General features: G+C 32.1%; 1 protein-coding gene across 1 annotated transcript; it reads right to left on the reverse strand.

The window, feature by feature from the left end:
- Positions 1–10378: 10378 nt before the first annotated feature.
- On the reverse strand, positions 10379–12542 carry LOC126700804 (zinc finger BED domain-containing protein RICESLEEPER 3-like). The gene is made up of 3 exons (XM_050398990.1): positions 11258–12542; positions 10832–10930; positions 10379–10737 (listed from the first exon to the last, which is right to left on the reverse strand). Exons 1-3 carry the CDS (start codon positions 12540–12542, stop codon positions 10379–10381), a joined length of 1743 nt encoding a protein of 580 aa, XP_050254947.1.
- Between the last annotated feature and the right edge of the window lie 10606 nt (positions 12543–23148).

The raw sequence follows: 23148 nt of genomic DNA on the forward strand, positions 1-23148 counted from the left end.
CCTCAAATTGAGGAGTTGGACAATGGCAAGCAGAATAGCGGTAGTAGAGGCTGACTAGTGGTGGTTGGTGGTGTCAGGCATGGTATGCTAGTCAGCCTTTACCACGCACTGCCCAAACCTAATAATTTTTTTAGATGAGAATATTGTATCCCTCTCATATCTGAATCTCTAATGCTTGTTTGATAAACTTAGATTGTGATTTGTGAAGAAAATTTAAAGAGAGGCATAGATGAGAGACAGAATAGAGTCATGAGACTAGATGGCACTAGAGAGAAAGACTGAAAGAGAAAGATAAAATTTATATTTTTTTATGAATAAAAAAGTTGTCTAGTGACTCCATCTCCAGTCCTCTCTTTTGATAATCAAAAAGCTAAACACGCAACATCTAATGCCTAGCAATTCAACACGTCAACACCCATTCACTTAATGCCCAGCAATTCAACTTCAACATGTCAACACCTAATCCTAATGCCCAACGGCCCATGTGATGTGATGTTTTGTTCATTTTATGTAGTGCTTTTCTTTTGTCTGTTAGTGTCTTTGTAATTGTATATTAGTTTAGTATCTTTTAAAAAATTAAAGAGATGGTTTTTTGGTAAATAATTAAAGAGATTATTTGCAACTATAAAATTTATTGATTAATTGTTGAGTGCTTGTGTACATAGTGTTTGTCGATTGTGTATAATAATTTCATTGTAATATCTTAAAAACAATAATTTTGTGTATTTTTTTTTTTGTTGATGGTTTATTAAATGAATGTTTATTTGGAGTTTCAATTTTTTTTTTTTTTTTTTGGTTTATACTTTTGCCCCTTTAACTTTAAGTCTTGGCTTTGTCCCTGCTAGTAAGGAAAGAATGAATGCATTGTTGTCCCATTCTTACCATTGACCTAAAATGGAGTTAGACATTGAGTTGTATGTCAAAACTTGCCTTATTTGTCAACAAGATAAGGGATTAACTCAAAAGGAAGCTAGTTTGCTACAACCTCTTCCAATTCAAGAAAATCCATGGGTTTCTATTTGAATGGATTTCATTACTGGTTTGCCTAAAGTGAAGGGGATGGGTTCAGTCTTTGTAGTGGTTGATCAGTTTTCAAAGTATGCAGTATTTATTGTTGCACAAAGTACTTGCACTGCAGAGGTAGCTGCTGATCTGTTTTATAGAAATGTGGTGTAGTACTTTGGATTGATTGAAGATATTGTGAGTGATAGAAACTAGTTCCACTAGTCAGTTTTGGATAGTTTTGTTTGGATTGCTGGGTTCATAATTTAAGTTTTCTACTAGTAATCACCTACAAACAAATGGTCAAACTAAGAGGATCAATGCTGTGTTTGAAGATTACTTGAGGTACTATGTGACTACAAGTCAGAAAAATTGGTTGGACTTGTTGGATTTAGCACAGTTTGCTTATAATTTGCACAAGTCTTCTTTGATAGGAATGAGTCCATTCGAGTTGGTAATGGGGCAATAGCCCTTGACCCCTCATGAGATCGCAAAATAGCATTCAGGGGCTAGATGTCCTGCAACATACAGATTTGCTATGGCTAAGCAAGAGCTGATGCAAGAAGCACAAGACAATTTTTTGAAAGCAGAACAGAGAATGAAGAAGTATACTGATAAAGGGAGGAGGCCTCTTGAGTTCCAGGTTAGGGACAAAGTGTTGTTAAAGCTAACTCATAGATTTGGAGGAAGTTTAGAAGTGAGAGTGTGCATCGAGGCTTGATTCTAAAGTGTGATGGTCCTTTTGAAATTGTGAAAAGAGTTGGTAATGTTGCTTACAAGTTGAAACTGCTAGAAAGATTATAGATTCACCCAACGATTCATGTGAGTTTTCTAAAGCCTTACCACGAGGATAGTGAGGATCCTGTAAGGAATGAGATAACGCGTGCTCCACCTATTATCATGGTGCAGTTTGACCATGAAGTAGACTGAATTCTTGACAAGAAAGTGATAGGTTATCGAAGGAGAGGAAACATGATAACTTATTACTTAGTGAAGTGGAAAGGGAGTACTGAATTAGAAGCAAGTTGGGAAAAGGCATTGACACTATGGTAGTTTGAAATGGAAGTAAAGGCATTTGAAGCTACCTTATTGACAAGGACCTCGGCTTCTTTTGGTGGGGGTGATTTGTTAGGAGCTTTACTTGTTGCAGATGATGGCATGGGGTATGAGGGTGCTTTGACAACATTAGGCTAGTCACTTGGTTTCATGTTTTCTCAACACATTGATGGCTCTTTGTGCCAGATTAGTAATACTTCTAAGGGCTCTTTAAGGGGACATGCCCAGTCTCCCTACTTGAGTTGGATCGATGAGCAGGATGAGGGAGTAACATGTGGAGGCACCTTGCTCCACATGATACCTCAAGGCCATGGTAGAAGAGGACCATGGTGGGCAGAGTTGGATTTTATGATTGGCAACAGCAGGTGGTATTGACCCTATGTTGTGGTGCATGGCATTGGTGGCTTAGTTGCTGATTACTTGTGTGTGGGCTTGGTGGCTTGTGTGCAAGATAGGTTTGGGCTACTATGATGATCAGATGCTGTGTGCAAGGCATTGGGCTAATGAGTGCTGGCTAAATGCATGGACATATGCTAGTGGGTTGATGTCAGTTACTTGGTGTGCTGCATCTAGGTATGTTGTGTAGGCTGTGTTGCTGATGGGGGAGGGCTTAGGCATGGGCCAAGCCTCCCAAGATGTGGGGAAACATGTTGTGCGGGCTGCTAGTTGATGGGTAGAAGCCCCATGATTTGCTGAGACATGGGCTGTGCAGTGGCAGTTACAAGTAGTTACTGGTTTTCTTAATGTTCAGACTTGCTGTGTAGGGGTTGAAAACGTGGAGAGCAGACCAAGACAACATTAGTTGAAGGTGTCCTAAGTCAAAACACAATTGGCAGATTGTCCAAGACCTTGGTAGTTACTAGGTAGTAATTGTCATAGTAGTTAATTCTGTGCATATGACTCTAATGCTGTTGGGGGGTGTCAACAGTAGAGTGTATTTAGCCTTTGGGAAAATTCTATGTATTTCTCTAGGCTTGTAAAGGGTTTCCTTTGTACTTGAGATTAAGTAATAAATGTTGGGGATGAGTTCCCTGTAAACATAGTGTGTATGGTGTGTGTGAAGTCCCTATATAATTTATTTTAAGTGTTCCTGCAATGTGTGTGTGTGGTGTTGGTCCCGTTTCAATCAGTTAGTATGGCAGAAGAGTCTCATTTCAATAAATAACGTGTATTAGGGTTCCTAAGAATAGTGAAATTTACTTTTTGACCCATATAAATAGGTAGTCAATTTTGTCATCGGAATTCACTACTTTTTTTTTTCAAGTATCACAAAATTATTTTTTAAATAACCCGCAATAATTAATTCTTTGAAAAATAATTGACTTTTCTTACACACTAAAATGGATGCAAATTGATAACGTAACCAACGATGTCATTTCTTGATGAATATCCACATTTCATGAGTGTCCTAAACTCACTGGCATTCTCTTTAGATATGGTAGTTTCTACATGTGACATTTTATCTTGTACTTCATTCTTATATCTTTTGAGTTATTGCATTTGTGAAACTCATTTGATCGCTTTTTATATGCAACGTTTATTGAAATCTTTGCCATGAAATAAAGTGACACCACCATGGGGAAATATGTTGGCTTTGATCCAAATTATGTAATTGGTGTTGTAGAAGTTGGGGATGTTATGGAAGTTGATGCATACTGTGATTTTGATTGGTGATTATTATTTTTTAGTGACCCTACCCATTGGGGTAGTACGTAGGTGTGATCCTTCTTGCGAAGGAAATACACAGGACATGGAGGAATATCAACATGTTGTATTGTGCATATTCTTGTTATTCATATAAATTGAGCAATCATTTTCTATAAATTTTTAATTAGGTTGAAATCTATTGAATTTATTGACTTATTTCTTTTTTTTTTTGGCACCTTTGTTATTCTGTCGGCCTTTTTGTTTTATAGAACTTAGTGTCTTTTGTTATTTCTTGCAAGTGGACTACTATTGAGATTTGAAGCACTTAGTTATTCTTTAAGCAGTTTAATATATGTTAGGATTTCAAGTTTTAATTTCAAAAGATTTCTTTGTGAGGCGTTATATGAGATTTTTATATAGGAGTCTAGATCATTGGTTTTTTAAATGATGAAGAAGAAAAACAGGGTAAATTTTCAAGAGTACATCTAATATTGGAGAGAGAGAGAGAGAGAGAGAGAGAGAGGGGTAGCAAAAGTGTAGCCATCCATAATGCATAAAGAAATGGTGTATTTTCGTAGACACACTCAACTCAAGCCTCCTTACATTGAGAAGATGATTGGAACACAAGTTCTTAGCTAAATTGATATCTATTAGTATTAAGGATTGAATATAGGATGGTAAAGGATGACATAAGGTGCAAGATAATTATTGACATGTGAGCAGTGCTAGCACTAGTAGTAATAGATAGAACTGGGTCAATTTGGGCCACCTGTGGCATGTGAGTTTTGTAGTTTATCTAAGCTGAGGGAGTTGAGATTTGGTCTTATTTCAAGAACACTAGTGCGCGTGGCACATGCAAGGCACGTTCTACCGCTTGAGTGAAAAAATTAATATAAAAATTTTATTTGAAGAAGTATGAAACTATATACATAAAAAATGTTCTCCTCAAAAACAAATATATATATATATATATACACACATAAAAAATGCATGTCATACAAAGTTAATCTTATTTGTATAAGAATTTTGATACCTATTTACTAAATGCAATATCCACTTATTAAAAATTTCTAAGAATGATAACAAATATCATCATCTTCTAACAATAAGCAACTGAGTTTTGCTAAATCCTTGTCACAATATTTAAATTTTTGCAATGAATGATGTCATATGCTACAATTGAAACTCTTCAATAAATACCTTCAACCATACACAATGAAAATTTTGTCATTCATACTTTCTTCTTTATCATTCTACATGAGTCTAGGTGCAATCTTTAGCTTAATTAGTTTTTAATGAACACCCATTTCAAGCAAGAAGAGGAAAAAAAAAAAAAATAACAAAAGGCAAGGAAATAAAATACCTTATATTACCATTCCAACTTTCTAAACATTATTACCATCTAAAACTCAAATACATGAAGAAAATTTTTGGGATGTTAAAATTTAGTGGGAGTATTTTAGACATTACACAACGGAATAGTTTAAGAACCATAAACTTTCATTAGAGTTTAATTGAGAGAATAATAATATGACATATTTGTTCTTTTCCAAAATATTAAGGAGGAAATTGCTTGATTTTAAAGTTTAAGGAGACATTATGAATTACCCAAAATATAAAGGATGAAAAGTATTTTAATCCTAAGTTTTTTTTTTGGTGTGTGTATAAAAATATGTGTTTTCACTTAAAATGGTGCAGAAAGGGGAAAAAAAAAAACAAAAAATCAACCTAAGAAAACAGTACGTGAAACAGTGAATTCAGTGAATTTTGCCTTAACAAAAATTAACTAATAATTTTTTTTTTTCTAGAAACACAAAGAATGACACAACATTTTTATAATATATTTATAACTTTGTTATATTTTACTTTGACTTGTAAAGAATTGATACCTCAATAGTTGTGAAAATATTGTGATGACAACAAGACGTCTTAACACTTTCACAGGAGAAATGTTATGTTCACAATATTTTCATTACAAATTATAAGTAGTCGGTTGTTACAGGTTGTTATTGGTAGTAAAAAAAGTAATTTTATTGATAAGTTTAAATTAGAATAACAATTTACCACCTAAGATGTGTTATTAAAAAATGTTGTGGATATAGTATTTTTTTTTTTTTTTTTTTGTAGTACCTTTATTTTAAGTTGTGGTAATAGTATTAAATACTAAGTGTTACGTCTACAATATTTCTATAATATTTTTACAACAAATTTTCGATTGTAAGTTATTAATGATTCTAATTTGAACCCATCACTAAAATTATTTTCCCCACCAATAATAGTAAATAATAACTTATTACTTAAGATTTATTACGAAAATGTTGTGAGCATAATATTTTTTTAATGTTAAAAAATTTTCTTTCTCACTGAACTCACCTTTTTGGATTGTTACAAAAGGCAAAGGTTGAATAAACCAAATATACTGTGAAATTCAGTGAGATTTGTGAAATTTGTTATGTTAGTATAACGATATATATGCCAGCTCATACAAATATTTAAAAGAAAAAAAGAGAGCACAAACCGATGACTGAAATGAAAAAAAAAAAAACCCATATCTACTGTAGCTACCATGTTAATTGAACAAACCAAAAAAATATTGTATAACTGTGAAATTTGTTGTATCAATATAATAATATATATGCCAGCTCATATAAATATATATTTTTTTTAAAAAAAGCACAAACCGATGACCAAAAAAAAACTATAGCTACAATGTCAAATGTCAATTGAACAAACTAAAAGACACTGTAGCTACGCGCATTCGGGCATTTTATATATACTAGTCAAGGTAGCACGTGTTCATGGGAAAAAAAAGTAGTGATTAAGATCAATTTTAGATTTTATTTGTATCACAAAATAAAAATATAAATCATTTGATTTTTAAAATACATAGGAAAAAAAAGTAGTGATTAAGATCAATTTAAAATTTTATTTGTATCACAAAATAAAAATAAAAATCATTTGATTTTTAAAATACATAGAGATTTACATTAATAAAAAGAGACATTAATTTTAAGAATTTTGATAATTACGTTATAAAAAGTTAATCTCAATCGTATAAGACCGTGATAGATCCCAGTCCAATATTTTATTGTTTTATTTTTACCTATAACTTACACCTCAATAGTTGTGAATATATTGTAATAACAACAAAATGTCACGACATTTTTAGATGTGCTAGATTTCAGTATAATATTTTATTATTCTATTTTATTTTATTTTGACCCATAAGGAATTGACACATGCGTCACAACATTTTCATAATATCTCTATGTATACATTGTACTTAATTACAATGTAAATTTATATTGTAGACACAAAAAAATTGGCAAATTTTGTACACATTTGCAAAATTTGTACAATATTTACCATTTTTTGAGCAAATGTGTATAATATCAACCACTTTTGTGTATTTACAATGTAAACTTGCATTGCAAGTACAAAGTAAACATATAAAGATCTTAAAAAAACAAAAAACAAAAACAAAAACAAAGCTCAAGCTCAAACCAACTGGCATACTTGAAGGGGAAAAAAAAAAGAAAAAAGAAAAGAAAAGAGAAAGTGTACCTCACTAATTGAATAAACCAAAAAAATACTATTCATGAGACTTGGGCTCTTTTTATATAGTTAATAGATATGGCAGCTTACATAAATATTAAAAAAAAAAAAAAAAAAACACAAACCGATAATTGGAAAAAAAAAAAACTTTAGGCACTGTATAAATTAATGTTAAAATGTTGTGGACTTAGCATTTTTTTTATTTGATCTATAAAAAACTGAGATCTCAACAATTGTAAAAATACTGTGATAACAATAAGTGTTGTAACATTTTCTTAAAACATTTATTTTTAGTTATGATTGGTTATAGTCTCATATTTTATTATTTTATTTTGACTTGTAAGAAATTGACACGTCAATAATTGTGAAAATATTGTGAAATTTATTGTATCAGTATAACAATGTATATACCAGTTTACATAAATATTTGAAAGAAAAAAAAAAACACAAAACGATTACTGAAAAAAAAAAAATTTAGGCACTATAGCTACCGTGCCAGTTGAATAAACCAAAAATACTACAGAATAAGTGTCGTAACATTTTCTCAAAACATTTATTTTTAGTTGTGGTTGGTCACAGTCTCATATTTTATTATTTTATTTTGGCTTGTAAGAAATTGACATGTCAATAATTGTGATAATATTGTGAAATTTGTTATGTCAGTATAACAATATATATACCAACTTACATAAATATTTAAAAGGAAAAAAAAAAAAAACACAAACCGATTACTATTAAAAAAAAAACTTTAGGCACTGTAGCTACCGTGCCAATTGAATAAATCAAAAGTACTGCACAATAAATGTTGTAACATTTTCTCAAAACATTTATTTTTAGTTGTGGCTGGTTACAGTCTCATATTTTATTATTTTATTTCGACTTGTAAGAAATTGACACGTCAATAATTGTGAAAATATTGTGAAATTTGTTGTGTCAGTATAACAATATATATACCAACTTACATAAATATTTAAAAGAAAAAAAAACACAAACCGACTACTGGAAGAAAAAAAAAAAAAAAAAACTTTAGGCACTGTAGTTACCGTGCCAGTTGAATAAACCAAAAGCACTGCATAATAAGTGTTGTAACATTTTCTCAAAACATTTATTTTTAGTTGTGATTGGTCACAGTCTCATATTTTTTTTATTTTATTTCGACTTGTAAGAAATTGACACGTCAATAATTGTGAAAATATTGTGAAATTTGTTGTGTTAGTCTAACAATATATATACCAGCTTACATAAATATTTAAAAGGAAAAAAAGAAAAAGAAACCGATTACGAAAAAAAAAAAAACTGTAGCTACTGTAGCTATAGTGCCACTTGGAACTGTAGTTACTGTTCAAAACTTAGGAAAAAAAAGCGGCTCATGAAACCAAAGCACTGTAGTTACAGTGCTTTAGCATACTCGTGCACGTCAATAATTATGAAAATATTGTGAAATTTATTGTGTCAATATAATAATATATATACTAGCTTACATAAATATTTAAAAGGAAAAAAAAAAAAAAAAACTATAGCTATTGTAGCTACAGTGCCACTTGGCACTGTAGTTACTGTTCAAAACTTGGGGAAAAAAAAAAGTGGCTCACGAAACCAAAGCATTGTAACTACAGTGATTTCGTGCATTCATGCTTTTATATATATAGATTTATTTTCAGTTGTGATTGGTCACAGTTTCATATTTTATTATTTTATTTTGACTTATAAGAAATTGATACCTCAATAATTGTGAAAATATTATGAAATTTGTTGTGTCAGTATAACAATATATATAAAAGGAAAAAAAAAATACAAATGGAAGACTGAAAAAAGAAAAGAAAAAAACTGTAGCTACTGTAGCTATAGTGCCGCTTGGTACAAGGGCTGTCCACAGGTCGGGTCGGTTTTGGGCCCAAATTGGACTCGACCCAGTTGGATTGGTTTCCTGAATTTGGGATCTGTATTCGACTGAATATGAAGTCGGATCCGACATTTTGGGTAATCGGGTTGTCCGAGTCGGAGTCATCGGTTTCACGGGTTTGGACCTCAGATTGGGTCGGACTTTTTGCCATAGTTAAAATTACGAAAAATTCATTTTTTTGGGCCTTTTTACTTAATTTATTTTAAAATAGGGCTTCCAGCTTAACAAAACTAGGCCTATTGGGCCTTTAATCAGGACAAATAAAAAAGGCCCAAATAAGGCGTATTCTTTTTATCACCTGTGATCAACACAACACACCAAAAAGTCTTTCTTATTTTTTAGTCACTTGTGATCTGAAATGAGAAGCACCTATCAATCCCAATACATAATCTTTCCCACATTAACAACAAAAAATAAACACAAAAAATAATATGTAATCTGTTAAACAACACAATAAGCACCTAGGCAGTAAACTGCTCAACACCCATAAAACTTGCAAACCACAACAAATAATATTTCCAGCAATAAAATAAATCACAACAGATAATACTATACTGCAATATTCCAACAGATATATATACTTAGTAACATAAAGGCAATCATTGCAAGTTTTTTGAGCAGTAACCCATAAGGCAGAAAGCTTGCTAGTTATACAATGTTCCAAGCTATAGAATTAATTACAACAATCAAATACCATAGGTATTTCCAAAAAATAGCTTTTCCAAAGCATTGAATGACTACTCTATAGTTTATAAGTCTATAACTAATAGAAAAAAAAACCTATGAACTAAGATTTCTTTTCTATAAGTATTGACAGTTGAATATTGTTACAAGTTAGAAAAACGATATGTCCAAAAAAGCTTCCAAAATATTCCCAAAATGCTGCCTTCTTTACAAAATAAATTACCATCCTCCTACAATAGACAAAAAAATATTCAACAAACAATACATTAATACCAAGTACAAGACCAACTAGTAAGGAAACCAAGTTTATAATAGTAAGGGGCTATAAAGGCAGAATCATACCAAGTCAGTGATTAATCATCAATGCCAATCAAGGGTCGTTTGCCTGAAGTGGAACCCTTGCTTGAGCTGGTATTTGCTGTTGGTTGTTGATTTAAAACTAGAAAAGAATAGGAAATAAACACAATAAACACAATAGATTAAATTTTGCTTGAATACATGAGACATTCAATAAAATTAATAGACTAAGTTTCAGAATTTAAGCATATTACCTAAGTCAAGTAACTCCTCCTCCAATGCCTCTACATCATCCCTTGATTGGCGATGAGAAATTGGAACTCTGGCTTGAAGCCAATTTTGTGAACATACAAGGTTTTGAACCATGAGAGGAGATAGTGCACTTCGAAATGGATCAACAATTCGACCTCTAGTGCTAAATGCTGACTCAGATGCAACAGTGGAAACTGGTACAGCTAGCACAACCTTAACAACTTTAGACAACACTTGGTACCTATTACAATTGTCCCTCCACCACTCTAATATCTCAAAATTCGCATCCTTTCTACCATTACAATTTTCAGCCAAATACCTCTCAAGCTCATTACTACAACCTACAGATTGCTCAACTTGCAAAAAAACATTCATATTACGAGTGAACCATCACATATGGATCACTAGCATCACTTTCCAATTTTGTCCTCTCACTCCCACTTTGATTTTGCACATTTGGTAAATGAATAGAAGTGTAAAAATTATACAACTTAAACAAAAGATCTTTCACCTTATCAACCATCACTTCTGCAACTGCATTCCCATAAATTTCAGAAAATGAAAACTTCAAAAACCTCAATTTTTTTTGTGGATCAAAGACCACAGCCACATACAAAAGAGGATTAATTTTCTCCCCTTCCCCCCAATACTTCTCAAACTTAGTTTGCATGTTTGTGGCTGTGCTTTTCAAGAGAGTGTTTTGGGATTTAACTAAATTGGAAATACTCTCCTAAATAACAAAGATCTCATCATAGAAGGCATTTGAAGTAACGTATAATGAACCAGAAAATTTCTTTGTTGCATTATAAAACAGCCTTAAGAAAGTCACAAATGCTCTACAATTTTGGAAATTAGTCATACACGGAGACCCCAAACCACCACTATCTTCCTTGGTCCTAAAGTACGACGAATAACCATCATCTTCAAAATCCATTTGAAGGAACACTTTCTCAAAATTTTCAGCAGTTTCTAACATGATATAGGTCGAGTTCCACCTAGTAGGTACATCTAAACTAAGAAGACTCTTGGACTCCATACCTAACCTCTCCATAAAACTCCTAAAAGTTTGACTTCTATTGGGTGAGGACTTCACATACCTCATAGCTTTATGCACCTTAGCAACAGATGCATCTATCTCTTTCAAACCCTCCCCCACAATGAGATTTAGGATATGGGCACAACACCTCATGTGTAAGTACTCATTTCTTAAAACTGCCCCATTCCAATCTTTGGTCACCCTTTGCAAAAATTTAATTGTTGTTAAATCTGAGCTAACATTATCCACTGTTAAGGTGAATATCCCATCAATACCCCACTCACGTAATGACATCTTAATCTTTCTACCTATAGTCTCCCCCTTGTGGTCTTCAACTTGACAAAAATTTAAAATTCTCTTATGCAATTTCCAAGCATCATCAATAAAGTGACATGTTAGACACATATAATTTAAATTTTGAATAGAAGTCCATGTGTCCGTAGTGAGACACACCCTACAACCCTTCAACTTCTCTCTCTCACTATTATAAATGCCAATCACATCCCTAACCACAGTTTGACGAGATGGGATATCCTTTAATCTAAGCTTAGGTTGTAAGGTACTTACAAATTTCTTAAACCCATACCCCTTGACATACCTAAAAGGCAACTCATCAGTTATAACCATTTCGGCCAATGCCTTTCTAGAAGCCTCAACAGAAAAGGATGTTGACACAAGGTGGAATCCGTCTTCTCCATTCTTTTTGGGTACAAAAGCTAATGTTTTCTGCCCTTTAACTACATCTTCTCTATTAGGGTTCTTGGGACATATTGGCACATGAACTAACAAATTACTAGTACCATAACTCTTACTATCAGCATTATAAGATTTTTGACAATAATTACAGATAGCCTTAGTTTTACTAGTATCACCCTCACCTATCTTTACTTTTTCAAAGTGACCCCAAACAACAGACTTTTTCCTACCACTACAACCACCACTAACAGGAGCTGTCATACTCACTTGGCATGGTGGAACTGGGGGAAACTCAAAAGCAGCAGCTGCTTCAGCTTGGGTAGCAGCAGAATCTTCAACTTGGGTGGGAATAGCACCATCATCTTCTGTAGCAACTGGTGTTTGGACAGAGGGTTCATTAGTGGGGCTTTCCATGGCCTAAAAAAACAAAGATACATATTAGCAAACTAGAGTAACAAGTATAATTAATAGCTTTAATAATAATAATAAATAATAACCACACACACCAAAAAGGAAAACCAGTATCCTGGAACCACACATTTTAATAAATATAATCAAAAGAGATTATTAGAAAGAAAGATCACAGATCTCTTCTTAGCAAGATCACAGATAACTCAATGACGTAAATTAATTAGGGACATGCAAGATCACAGATCTCTTCTTAGCAGTGACAAATTGCATGATCATACTAATCACATGATAACAATCTTCTCATACAAAGCAAGGTAAATGTTCTAAAACTTGTGTTAAATGTGTTAAAAACAAAGCAAAGTAAACTAAAACTTCCATAAGATGCTATAACCAAAATGTTAAATCAACCTTGTTCACATCATAACAATCTTCTCATATAATCAACTTCTAGGTGTTAAATGTGTTAAAAAAAAAGTAAGGTAAACTAAAACTTCCATAAGATGCTATGACCAAAATGTTAAATAAACCTTGTCTAATTTGGGCAATACAGAACATACAAAGCTACAAACTAATAGAAAAGCAAAATCAAAAGCATTTGCAAGCCACATTAATGCAACTCTCATGAATTAAATTCAATAGTTTCCCTTTCAACATTCTACTAATCACATCATAACAATCTTCTCATACAAAGCAAGGTAAATGTTCTAAAACTTGTGTTAAATATGTTAAAAACAAAGCAAAGTAAACTAAAACTTCCATAAGATGCTATAACCAAAATGTTAAATCAACCTTGTTCACATCATAACAATCTTATATAATCAACTTCCAGGTGTTAAATATGTTAAAAACAAAGCAAGGTAAACTAAAACTTCCATAAGATGCTATAACCAAAATGTTAAATATACCTTGTCTAATTTGGGCAATACAGAATATACAAAGCTACAAACTAATAGAAAAGCAAAATCAAAAGCATCTGCAATCCACATTAATGCAACTCTCATGAATTACATTCAATAGTTTCCCTTTCAACATTCTATTTATCATTTAAATTACTCTGCCCCTTTTGTAAAAGGAAACATCAAACAATCACCACAGTCACTACATTTTTTTTTTTTTTTTTTACTAAACACTAAGGAAAGCAAAAACCATACCTTGAAGAAAACCGTGGGTGTATGGGTTTCAAACTTAAGGGCTGAATAATGATACTTGGAGTCAGCTTTCAATCCTGTATAAAGTTAAAACATGATCAAAATTGATTAAAGAAAAGAACAAAGAACAAAAGTAAAATAGTTAGGGTTTCTAAGTTTTTTTAGTTAGGGTTTCATAGTATGAATCTTTGGGTTTATTTGATTTCCATCACAAATGAAATCAACGAGACTAACAAAAAAGAAAGATGAGAAACAAAGAAAAATTACCTTACTGGCTCAGTGAAGAGTACACGGGGTGAGGACTCCGGCGGTAGCTATGGAGAGAGGAGTAGACAACGGCGGAGGCGCTAGGCATTGGAGGCGGAGAGGGGACTGGGTAATGGCATTGGAGGCGGCTAGGGTTTGTTCTTTAGAATTTGGATTTGGAGAAACAGTACTTTGGATTTAGGGAAACGGTTTAGACTTTATAGAGTGTGAGATTGTGAGAGTTTGAGAGAGCAAGTAAAGAACTTAGAGTCTGAGACTGAAGAAGTGAAGACTGAACAGGTGAGGAAGAGTGAAAAGGGGAGGAGGAGGCGTGAATGGGAAGCCATGTCCATGACCTGAACTCTGTCTCTGAAGTGAAAACTGAAGAGTGAAGAGACTCGTGAGAGGAAGTGAGAGATATCAAATCTTTCCTATTTGATTCTCACCGTTAGATTGGCTCTTCATCTTGGATTATAACTATTGATTTAAAATGGGTTATTGTGCCACTGTAACCGGTCATATCGTGCTCAGTTTTACTGTCATCAACACCATTAATTTTAAATTTTAATTTGAGATGAACGGCTGATATTCATGTTGGGAAGGTGTGAGGAAAATCTTGCTTTGAGTCTCGGGCTGCATTGCTGGGCATGGGCTGTTCTGGCATGTGATGTACTAATGTCAAATCTTTTTTTTTTTAATTATAAATAATTCGGTTGGTTCGGGTTTCCTGGGTGAAATATTTTGAAACCCGGATCCGAACCAAACTATTCGGATTTTTTACTTGCCAATCCGTGACCGACTGTAGAGTGGATTTGGAGCCGCTCGTGGACCTTCGGTTCGGGCTGGCGGGTCGGTTGATGCGGGTCTTTGGACACCCTTACTTGGTACTGTAGCTATTGTTCAAAACTAAAAGAAAAAAGAAAAAAGGACAAAGCGGCTAACCAAAATGGCACTGTAGATGAACAATGCAAAAACACTGAATGAACAGTGCTAAAACACTAAAGCGGTAATGAAATTGACATCTCAATAATTGTGAAAATATTGTGAAATTTATTGTGTCAATATAACAATATATATAAAAGGAAAAAAAAGTACAAACAGAAGACTGGAAAAAAAAAAATGTAGCTACTGTAGCTACAGCGCCTTTTGGGAACTGTAGCTACTGTTCCAAAAAAAAAAAAGAAAAAGAAAGAAGACAAAGTGGCTCACCAAAATGACATTATAGGTGAACAATGCAAAAACACTAAATGAACATTGCTAAAATACTGTAGCGGCATTACTGCTTTTCACAAAACATTTATTTTCAGTTGTGGTTGGTCATAGTTTCATATTTTATTATTTTATTTTGACTTATAAGAAATTGACACCTCAATAATTGTAAAAATATTGTGAAATTTGTTGTGTTAGTATAACAGTATATATAAAAGGAAAAAAAAAAGAACAGAAGACTAAAAAAAAAAAAAAAAAGAGACAAGTGCCTCACGAAAATTTCACTGTATATGAATAGTGAACAAATAGTGATTTAACACTGAATGCACAGTATTAAATCATTGTAGCGGCAATGTCGCTTTTTATATATAAGAAGATAGAGATAGTGGGTTCTTGAAGTCTTAAAAAATGGGCTTTCAACTTATAAAATAAAAAAAATTTCAGATGAAAAGGTTTTTGGGTTGGGCCACAGTTACGGGAAATGCTAGGCTAACAGTATAATAAAATTGTTCCTTAGGTGGGCTGGACATTTTAGATATGGACCAATTGAAATTAGTGGGCATACTAATCGGTTTGGGGCCCAACTCAGGTTCCATGGGATTAGAAGATTTGCAGAGTTATGGAAATTTGTGCTTTTGGTTGGTTTTCTAGTTTTAATTGGTTATGTTCACTTGTTATTTGTTAACGATTCAGGGAACTAAAACCTTGGTTAGGTTTGTTGGGGGGGGGTGGGTTTCTCATGAATGGTGGAAAATTGAATAGTGAGAGTTGAAAGTGTCAGATTACATGTCATTTCAATTTTAAATCATTCCTCAGTGCTCACGTGATATCGATATCCTGTTGTCAACGAATTCTTGTTCTTTTTTTTTTCCCCATTATTTTTAGGTTCATATTATAATTATAATATTCTAAAAAAATGTAGGTGTTATTATTATTATTGAGAAGTAGAGATTTGAGTTTGATATTGATATATTAGTTGAAATATCTTTAAAAAATTTATATGGATTTTGACTAATAATATATAAAGAAATATATGTCTTTATATTTAATTTGATTATTTTAGTTAATTTTTTTTATATGTACTAATTTATTATATTTATGTATATTTTAAATTAATTATAACGTCATTACGGTTTAATATCGGTTCAACCTTGGTCCAACCTCAAAAATCATGACCAAAATAGGGATTTCACGCAATTAACTTGTAAAACATATTTATGACTTGGTTGCCCTAAACCCAAGCCACATAAGACAAGTAAATCATTAGACAAAGACATTGACACAGTCTATTTTGTACTTACAATGATTTGCCAAAAGTTTTATGGTTCGGTGACATTGTATGGTTCTTCCATGAAGGTGAACTTTGATTGTTATAAGAAAAACAAAAAACAGAAGTGTTTCTCCTACTTCCTAATTATCTCGTATGCTTAAGTAAATTCCTCTAATTTTATGACATTTAGAAAAACATATAATGCATGTAATTTGTGACCGCATCAACCAGGAAAATTCATACCTGATCTTGGATGTTGTAGCTTAGTAAAGAGGGGACAATATATATTACCACTCAGGTACGGTATCTCAGATTGGAGTTAAAGGTATGATGGAATTGAGTTACAGTGAACATTCGGTGATGCCTAATATGGTTAATTTGTACAGCATGCATGTATGCACTTCCATGGAGCAATGGCCTTATATTATCTCTAAGCTGAAAATGCAAGATTAAGAAAATAATAACGAGTGTCCAATTAATCCAAGGCCGTAGATTAAGATCCCAGAAAAATTAAGCCATAAAATTTTTAAAATCACAACCATTCATAGTTAAACGAAATGTCTCAATTTTGCCACATTATTAATAACTTAAAATTGATACCAAATTAACTCTTAATATTTGTTTAAATAATGATGGTATGAAAAGAAAATTTAGCTTTTCATTTAATAATGAATCATTATAATCCTTATTCATCAAAATAATAATAATAATAATAATAATTTGAGGCTCAAAACAAAGATTTGGGTGAAAGGAGTGTAATAGAGTAATGAAGCATGTAGGGCTAAGTGTGGGAAATTTTGGAGGCCCAAAAGCCCTGAGAACTTGTTGCTATGAGCCCATTGACCCAGTTGTGTACTGCCTCGCTAGTACTTAGCACATTAGCAAAATTTAAAGAATGTTCAACAGTATGTACAAGTTGACGAATGGTAAAGAAATTGAGAAAACAAGATATATGTTGGGCTCAAATCGACTTAAAATTTTGGATTAAGGTAGATAATATCCAACATTTATATCAATAAGTGCATTTGAAAACTCTCTATATTTGTCATTTTACAAGTTGTCTCAAAGACGAAAAAAAGAAAAAGAAAAAAGACACAGGTAAGCACCAAGATAAAAGATGGTGTGCCTAAATGGCAAGTGACAACGGATCCCTTGTTGTTGGGAGCAGAAGTTATATATAAAATATATATATACACATATGTTGTACAGCAAGCTCAGAAAGTCAAGACAAAGTAAGGTGTATATTCAATCTACCAATCTGATGAATTTGAACGAACTCATTTTATTAAAATTTAAAAGTTTTAAAAATATTTGTATTTTTAATTTAATGAAATTTGTATTTTTGAATTTATTTTAAATTTATTTCAACATTCTAAAACTTAATTTTGAAAAAAAAAAAAAAAAATAAGAGATTAGATTTTGGTGTAATGACAAGTGCCTTCCACCAAAAGTTACAAGTTGTGAGTTTGAGTTTGGGAATTAGCCTCTAAAAAAAAAAAAATTGGGGGTTAAGTTGCAGTCTACCATGATCTCACCTAGACCTTATCAAAGTAGGAGTTTGTACATTAGATACAATCTTTTTTTCTTTTTAGAATATTATTTTTCAATTTTTTAAATTATAATAATTTACTGAATAATGAACTTAAATAATGATTTTAGAAAAAATCTCACAAAGGGAAAACAATTTGATAAAGTAAGTGTTAAAGGAGGTATGAGAGCCATGAGAGCAGGGGCAGAGCCACATAGTGGCTTGGGGGGAGGGGGGGGCTCGGCCCCTGCAAAAAAAAAAAAAAAAATTTCCATTAGAGTACGTAGAAAAAAAATTGGGCCCCCCCAATATTGGACAGCCGGCCCCCCCATGGCTAATTCTCAATTATTCTCCCTAGTCCAGCTCAAATATTCTCCTAAGCCCAGTTTTAGTTTTAGGCCTTATTACCTTATGTACTCCAAATAAAACAAGCTGGTTCGCTCAAGTCCAAACACTAAAAACAAAACTTCACTTTCTCTTCATCTCAAAAAATCCGCCCACTGACCCACGAAATCCCTTTCTTTACTTCTTATTCTTTTGTTTTGTCTTCTTTGATACACTTTCATTTGCACCGGTACCGTTACCCACCTACCAGCCCCCAAAACTCCAGTCCTCTGTACTCACAGTCCGAAAAAAAAAAAAAAAAAAAAAAAAAAAAAAAAAAATCTTGACCAATTTTTTCTTTCTTCATCAGCTTTAGTTTTGGAACTTGGTGACTGGTGAGTTTTCTTTTCTTTCTTAAGTATTAGACATTCATCTCTTTTTAGTGTCTTTTTTTTATTTTCTCAACTATCTATACCTAAATATTCACATGCTCATTATATTTTCATAGATTTTTAGAGAAATACATGATTGAAGGCATGGGGAGATTGTTTGTGATGGGTCTTGAGGGGAAGATCTAAAGTTGGAGGCAGTCAGGCAGAGGCAGTAGGCATTGCCACACGGGTGACCCTCATTTTTGCACTTTGTGAAGACAAAGTTTCTAAGGTAAAATTGTTTTGATTTATTACCTATTTTTGATTAATTAGATATCATGTGGCTGTGGATGTGGCTGTGGGTGTTGTTAAATTGTTTGGTTTTGTGTACCAATACTTGTGTGTTTAATTTTTGTTTTTGTTTGAGGGGTTATTATTAATTAAAGTCGTATTAAAATGGGTTGTATGTTTAAATTATAGTGGAAATTTTGTTTTTTCTTGAGTATGAATAACATCCATATAGCTAAGTAAAAATTTCTAATTAAAATTTTATTTTTTAAACTTCTTTTCAAGTTAATTTTTGAGTCATATTCTTAAAGTTAAAAGAATTATGAGCAAATGAAAAACAATTGATGCATTCTTTAAGAAAAAAGATGTTAGCAATTGAGAAATTAGGACACCTGTGGCTGTAGAATCAAATGTTGATACTTCGATGCCTGATGAACACCCTGACCCCTCCAAATGTTCAAGAATTCAATCTGAAGAGATAGATCGTGATCCAGGATCATGTAAACAAATATGTGAATTCCCTATCAACAAACAAGATGAAATCCAACGAGCTTATCTTAAATAGGTCCATAAGACTATCGATACAACGATGATACTCATTGTCGTCAATTTCAACCTTCATGGCTCGAATCGGCCCCCCCAATGTAAAAATTCCTAACTATGCCCTTACATGAGAGGTAAACTAGTTATTAGACAAGGAGGAGCGGATTCGGCGTCAACAGTCAAGACCATTTTGGTTACAAAATGGAGAAAAAAAAAATACTCATTATTTTTAGAGAAAACGAAGGAAGGAGGCTATTGTATTCTTTGAGAGAATGTCTTGTATTCTTCCACACCTTCAACCTCTCCCATTAACCATCTTTAAGAGGAGAACTTCACCAAAACAATGAGAGTAGTCTTGAGTGATTTGGATTGCTAGAAAACAAAAAAGACCTTTCGAATTCTGAAATCTTCCAGAGGCCTTGAAGTGTTTGAGAGATTAAACTAGCAGTTGACGTACATGACTTGCATTTGGAGACTGTGAAGAGAAACAATTGGTGTAGTCTGTTACTAGCAAGAGCTAGAGGCTTGTGTACATGTTCATTGCTTAACTGGTGGTTTAGTTAGTCGTTATGTATTGCAACTATCTTCATAGTGGATTTTGTTGGACAATTTTGTCCCTTAAGGATTTCTCATCATAAAAACTACTTATTGTCTATGTGTGCACATTGTGATTTGTGTTTCACTATGTTGTTCATTGTGTTTGATATTAAATTTGGATTAATCAATCATTTAGATTAATTTGAAGGCTATTTTCTTTTAGATTATTTCTAAGTCCTAAAGTGCTTTTGTTCTTGGACATCTTATCATAGATAATATTTTAATTTATTTTGAGACTCAAGTCAACTTATTCAATACAAGTCTCTTTACTTGTAGCTCAACTCTTTAATGGTAGCCAATAGCCTTATAGCTCATCTGTTCAAATACCTTTTTTTGATAATATTGTTATTACATTGCACCAATCGCCACACCTATTTTGAGACTTGAAACCTCCTCATACCATCTCAAAATTTCCACCTATTTTCAACACTCAACAGTGATCACTCTACTCACTCTACTAAATAATAAACAATCATCTACACCAAAAAAAAAAAAAAAAAAAAAGTGAGTTTACGACTCATTCTATTAATAAACATGCCTTTGACATCCCAAAACAATGAAAACATGCATTGAGTCTCAAAATAGTTAAGCTACAAGGCTTGCTTGGTCTACAAGTGGCTAAACCACCGATATTTGTGTTTAGAAGTTAGAAATCTTTATTACATCTATCATTTTTTAAAATAATTTTCCCTTAGTTTTTATTATCTTTATATTTTTTTAATATTGAATTCTATATGTATAGGCATGTAAAGAAACGTTTATTATTTAAATTATTTTAAAATTTATTAAATTTTTTTATGTCTCATAATTTTCAAAACTATATTAATATACTCTAAACGTGTAATCTATAATTTGTTTAGTTGATTTAAAATGTTGTAAGAATATTAATTGTGATCGATTTGATTTAAAAAATAATTTACAGTTTATTAATTGACTTGATAAAAAAAAATTGTTTTAAATTATGTATGAATAACTCGTGGTTTTTTTTTTTTTTTTTTTTTAAATGAATACACATATAACTAACAGATTATTTTTTGATTTAATATTTCTTAGTATGTTTAACCGGGCTCTTCATGAAAAAATTGTCTAACTCAACCATTGATTAATACCTTTAAAGTTTAAACGCTGCTAAGATTCTAAGTGCAAAGGTGGTTTCTTACTTAAGTGACATCCAATCACCTAAAAAACAATGTTTCCCTCTGTAATTTTTTTTTTTCTTTCCCTTCTCCTTTTATCAATAACCTAAGAGCATTCTTATTGTTTTTGTAAAATTTTATATAATCAATTTAATAATACACCCTACAAACACTTCTTCATTATGAAGTACAATATATTAAATAACTATTTTATATATGTTTTTTACATCAACAAAACAACTCTTATCTTAAAAAAAATAAAAAACTCATATCTAAGACGTCCACTGGCCACCGCATATTTAAGACACCCACCCAACCCACTGTAGCACGACCATTACATGGCCACAGAGGGTTGGCCCAAAGCCCAGACCACTTAGGGCCTATGGCCCCCACTATAAAATATTTCTAACCCTAGCAAAAAAAAAGCCCGTCCTCCATGGTAAAAGACTCAGTTTATAATAATGCATTTTTAAAAAGAGGCTAAATCTAAAACAAAAAAGAGACTAAATCTATAAGGATGTGCTATAAAATCTAAGTTTTACACCCTCCAATCCTAACATACCATATGATCATATCACATATTAAAAAATAGGCATAATTATACCAAATCAATTATAATGTTTATTTAAAAATCCAACCTAACTTAGAGTTTATTAAGATGTTATTAACTATGATATGATATATTGAGTTTTAAGTAAAAAACTAATGTGATAATTTCTTATTAGATAGTGTAAAACTCATATTTTACACAATCCAATAAAAGATTGTCACGTCAACTTTTTATATCACATCCTTACCAAATTTGGACTTTTTTAAAAAATTGTCGTATAATTTTTTTTTTTTTTAAGAGTGATGTTATGGATATTACAAATTTTATTATAAGCTTACAAACTGACATATAACTGTAGTAAATTTTGTAATAACTTTAGCATTTTCTTTTTTCATTTCTAACAAGGCCTACAAAATATAATACCAATAGAAACTATAAATTGTTTAATTATTATTATTTTTTTCCAAATGTGTTAGATTGTTAACATTAGTTATCTAATCTCCTACAACCCTACACATCAAACAAAATCTATATCTATCTTAACAACAAGATATAAAATTAAAAATTAGATTACAACTTTACTTAATTATGCATTACCTTATATCCAAGATAAAGTACGCAACTTTTTTTTTTTAATAATTATTTTTACTTATTTTTGTTAAAATTTATGTTTCAACTATGATATTCAATTCTCTATATGAAATTAACTTTTAGTTAGTATTATTTCATCAAATTATGCATTTAATGCATCAAATTAACCATAATTTGGTTAGTATTAAATAAATTTATTTAATTAAAATTTATATATAAAAGGCCCCACATAAATATATTGTCTTAGGCCCTAAATAATGTTGAGCCAACCCTATGGCCAAACAAACCAACTCAATCCAAAAGCAATCTATGAACCAATGAAAATCCATGCACCAATCTCCACTAGCAACCCTAACCCATTGCCGCCCCAATAACTCTCACCCATACCCGCCAACCACATCGCACCTTACCTACAATGGTAACCCAACCCATCGACTACTAGACCCATGAAACTCAATTTGTCGAAAAATCTCGCCTAGGCCAATGTGGAATAAGGAGATAAACCAATACCCACCACGAGTGAAGCTCCAAGCTAGCGACCCACAGCCCACAAAATAGGGAAGATTACATTTTACATCCCTAAACCATATCCCTCTTATACTTACCTTCCAAAATTATGCGAATATACACTTAGTCCCCAAAACTATTACCCATGTAAAACTTTGCACCACATCCATGGGTAGTAGTTTAGGGAAGTGTGTATTATTATAGTTTAGGGGAGAAAGTGTAAAAGGGTATAGTTTAAGGGGGTAAAATGTACATTTTTATAGTTTAGGAGGATAAGTATAAAATGGGATATAGTTTAGGA

The sequence above is a fragment of the Quercus robur genome, chromosome 2 (assembly GCF_932294415.1).
Source record: "Quercus robur chromosome 2, dhQueRobu3.1, whole genome shotgun sequence".
Taxonomy (NCBI): Eukaryota; Viridiplantae; Streptophyta; class Magnoliopsida; order Fagales; family Fagaceae; genus Quercus; species Quercus robur.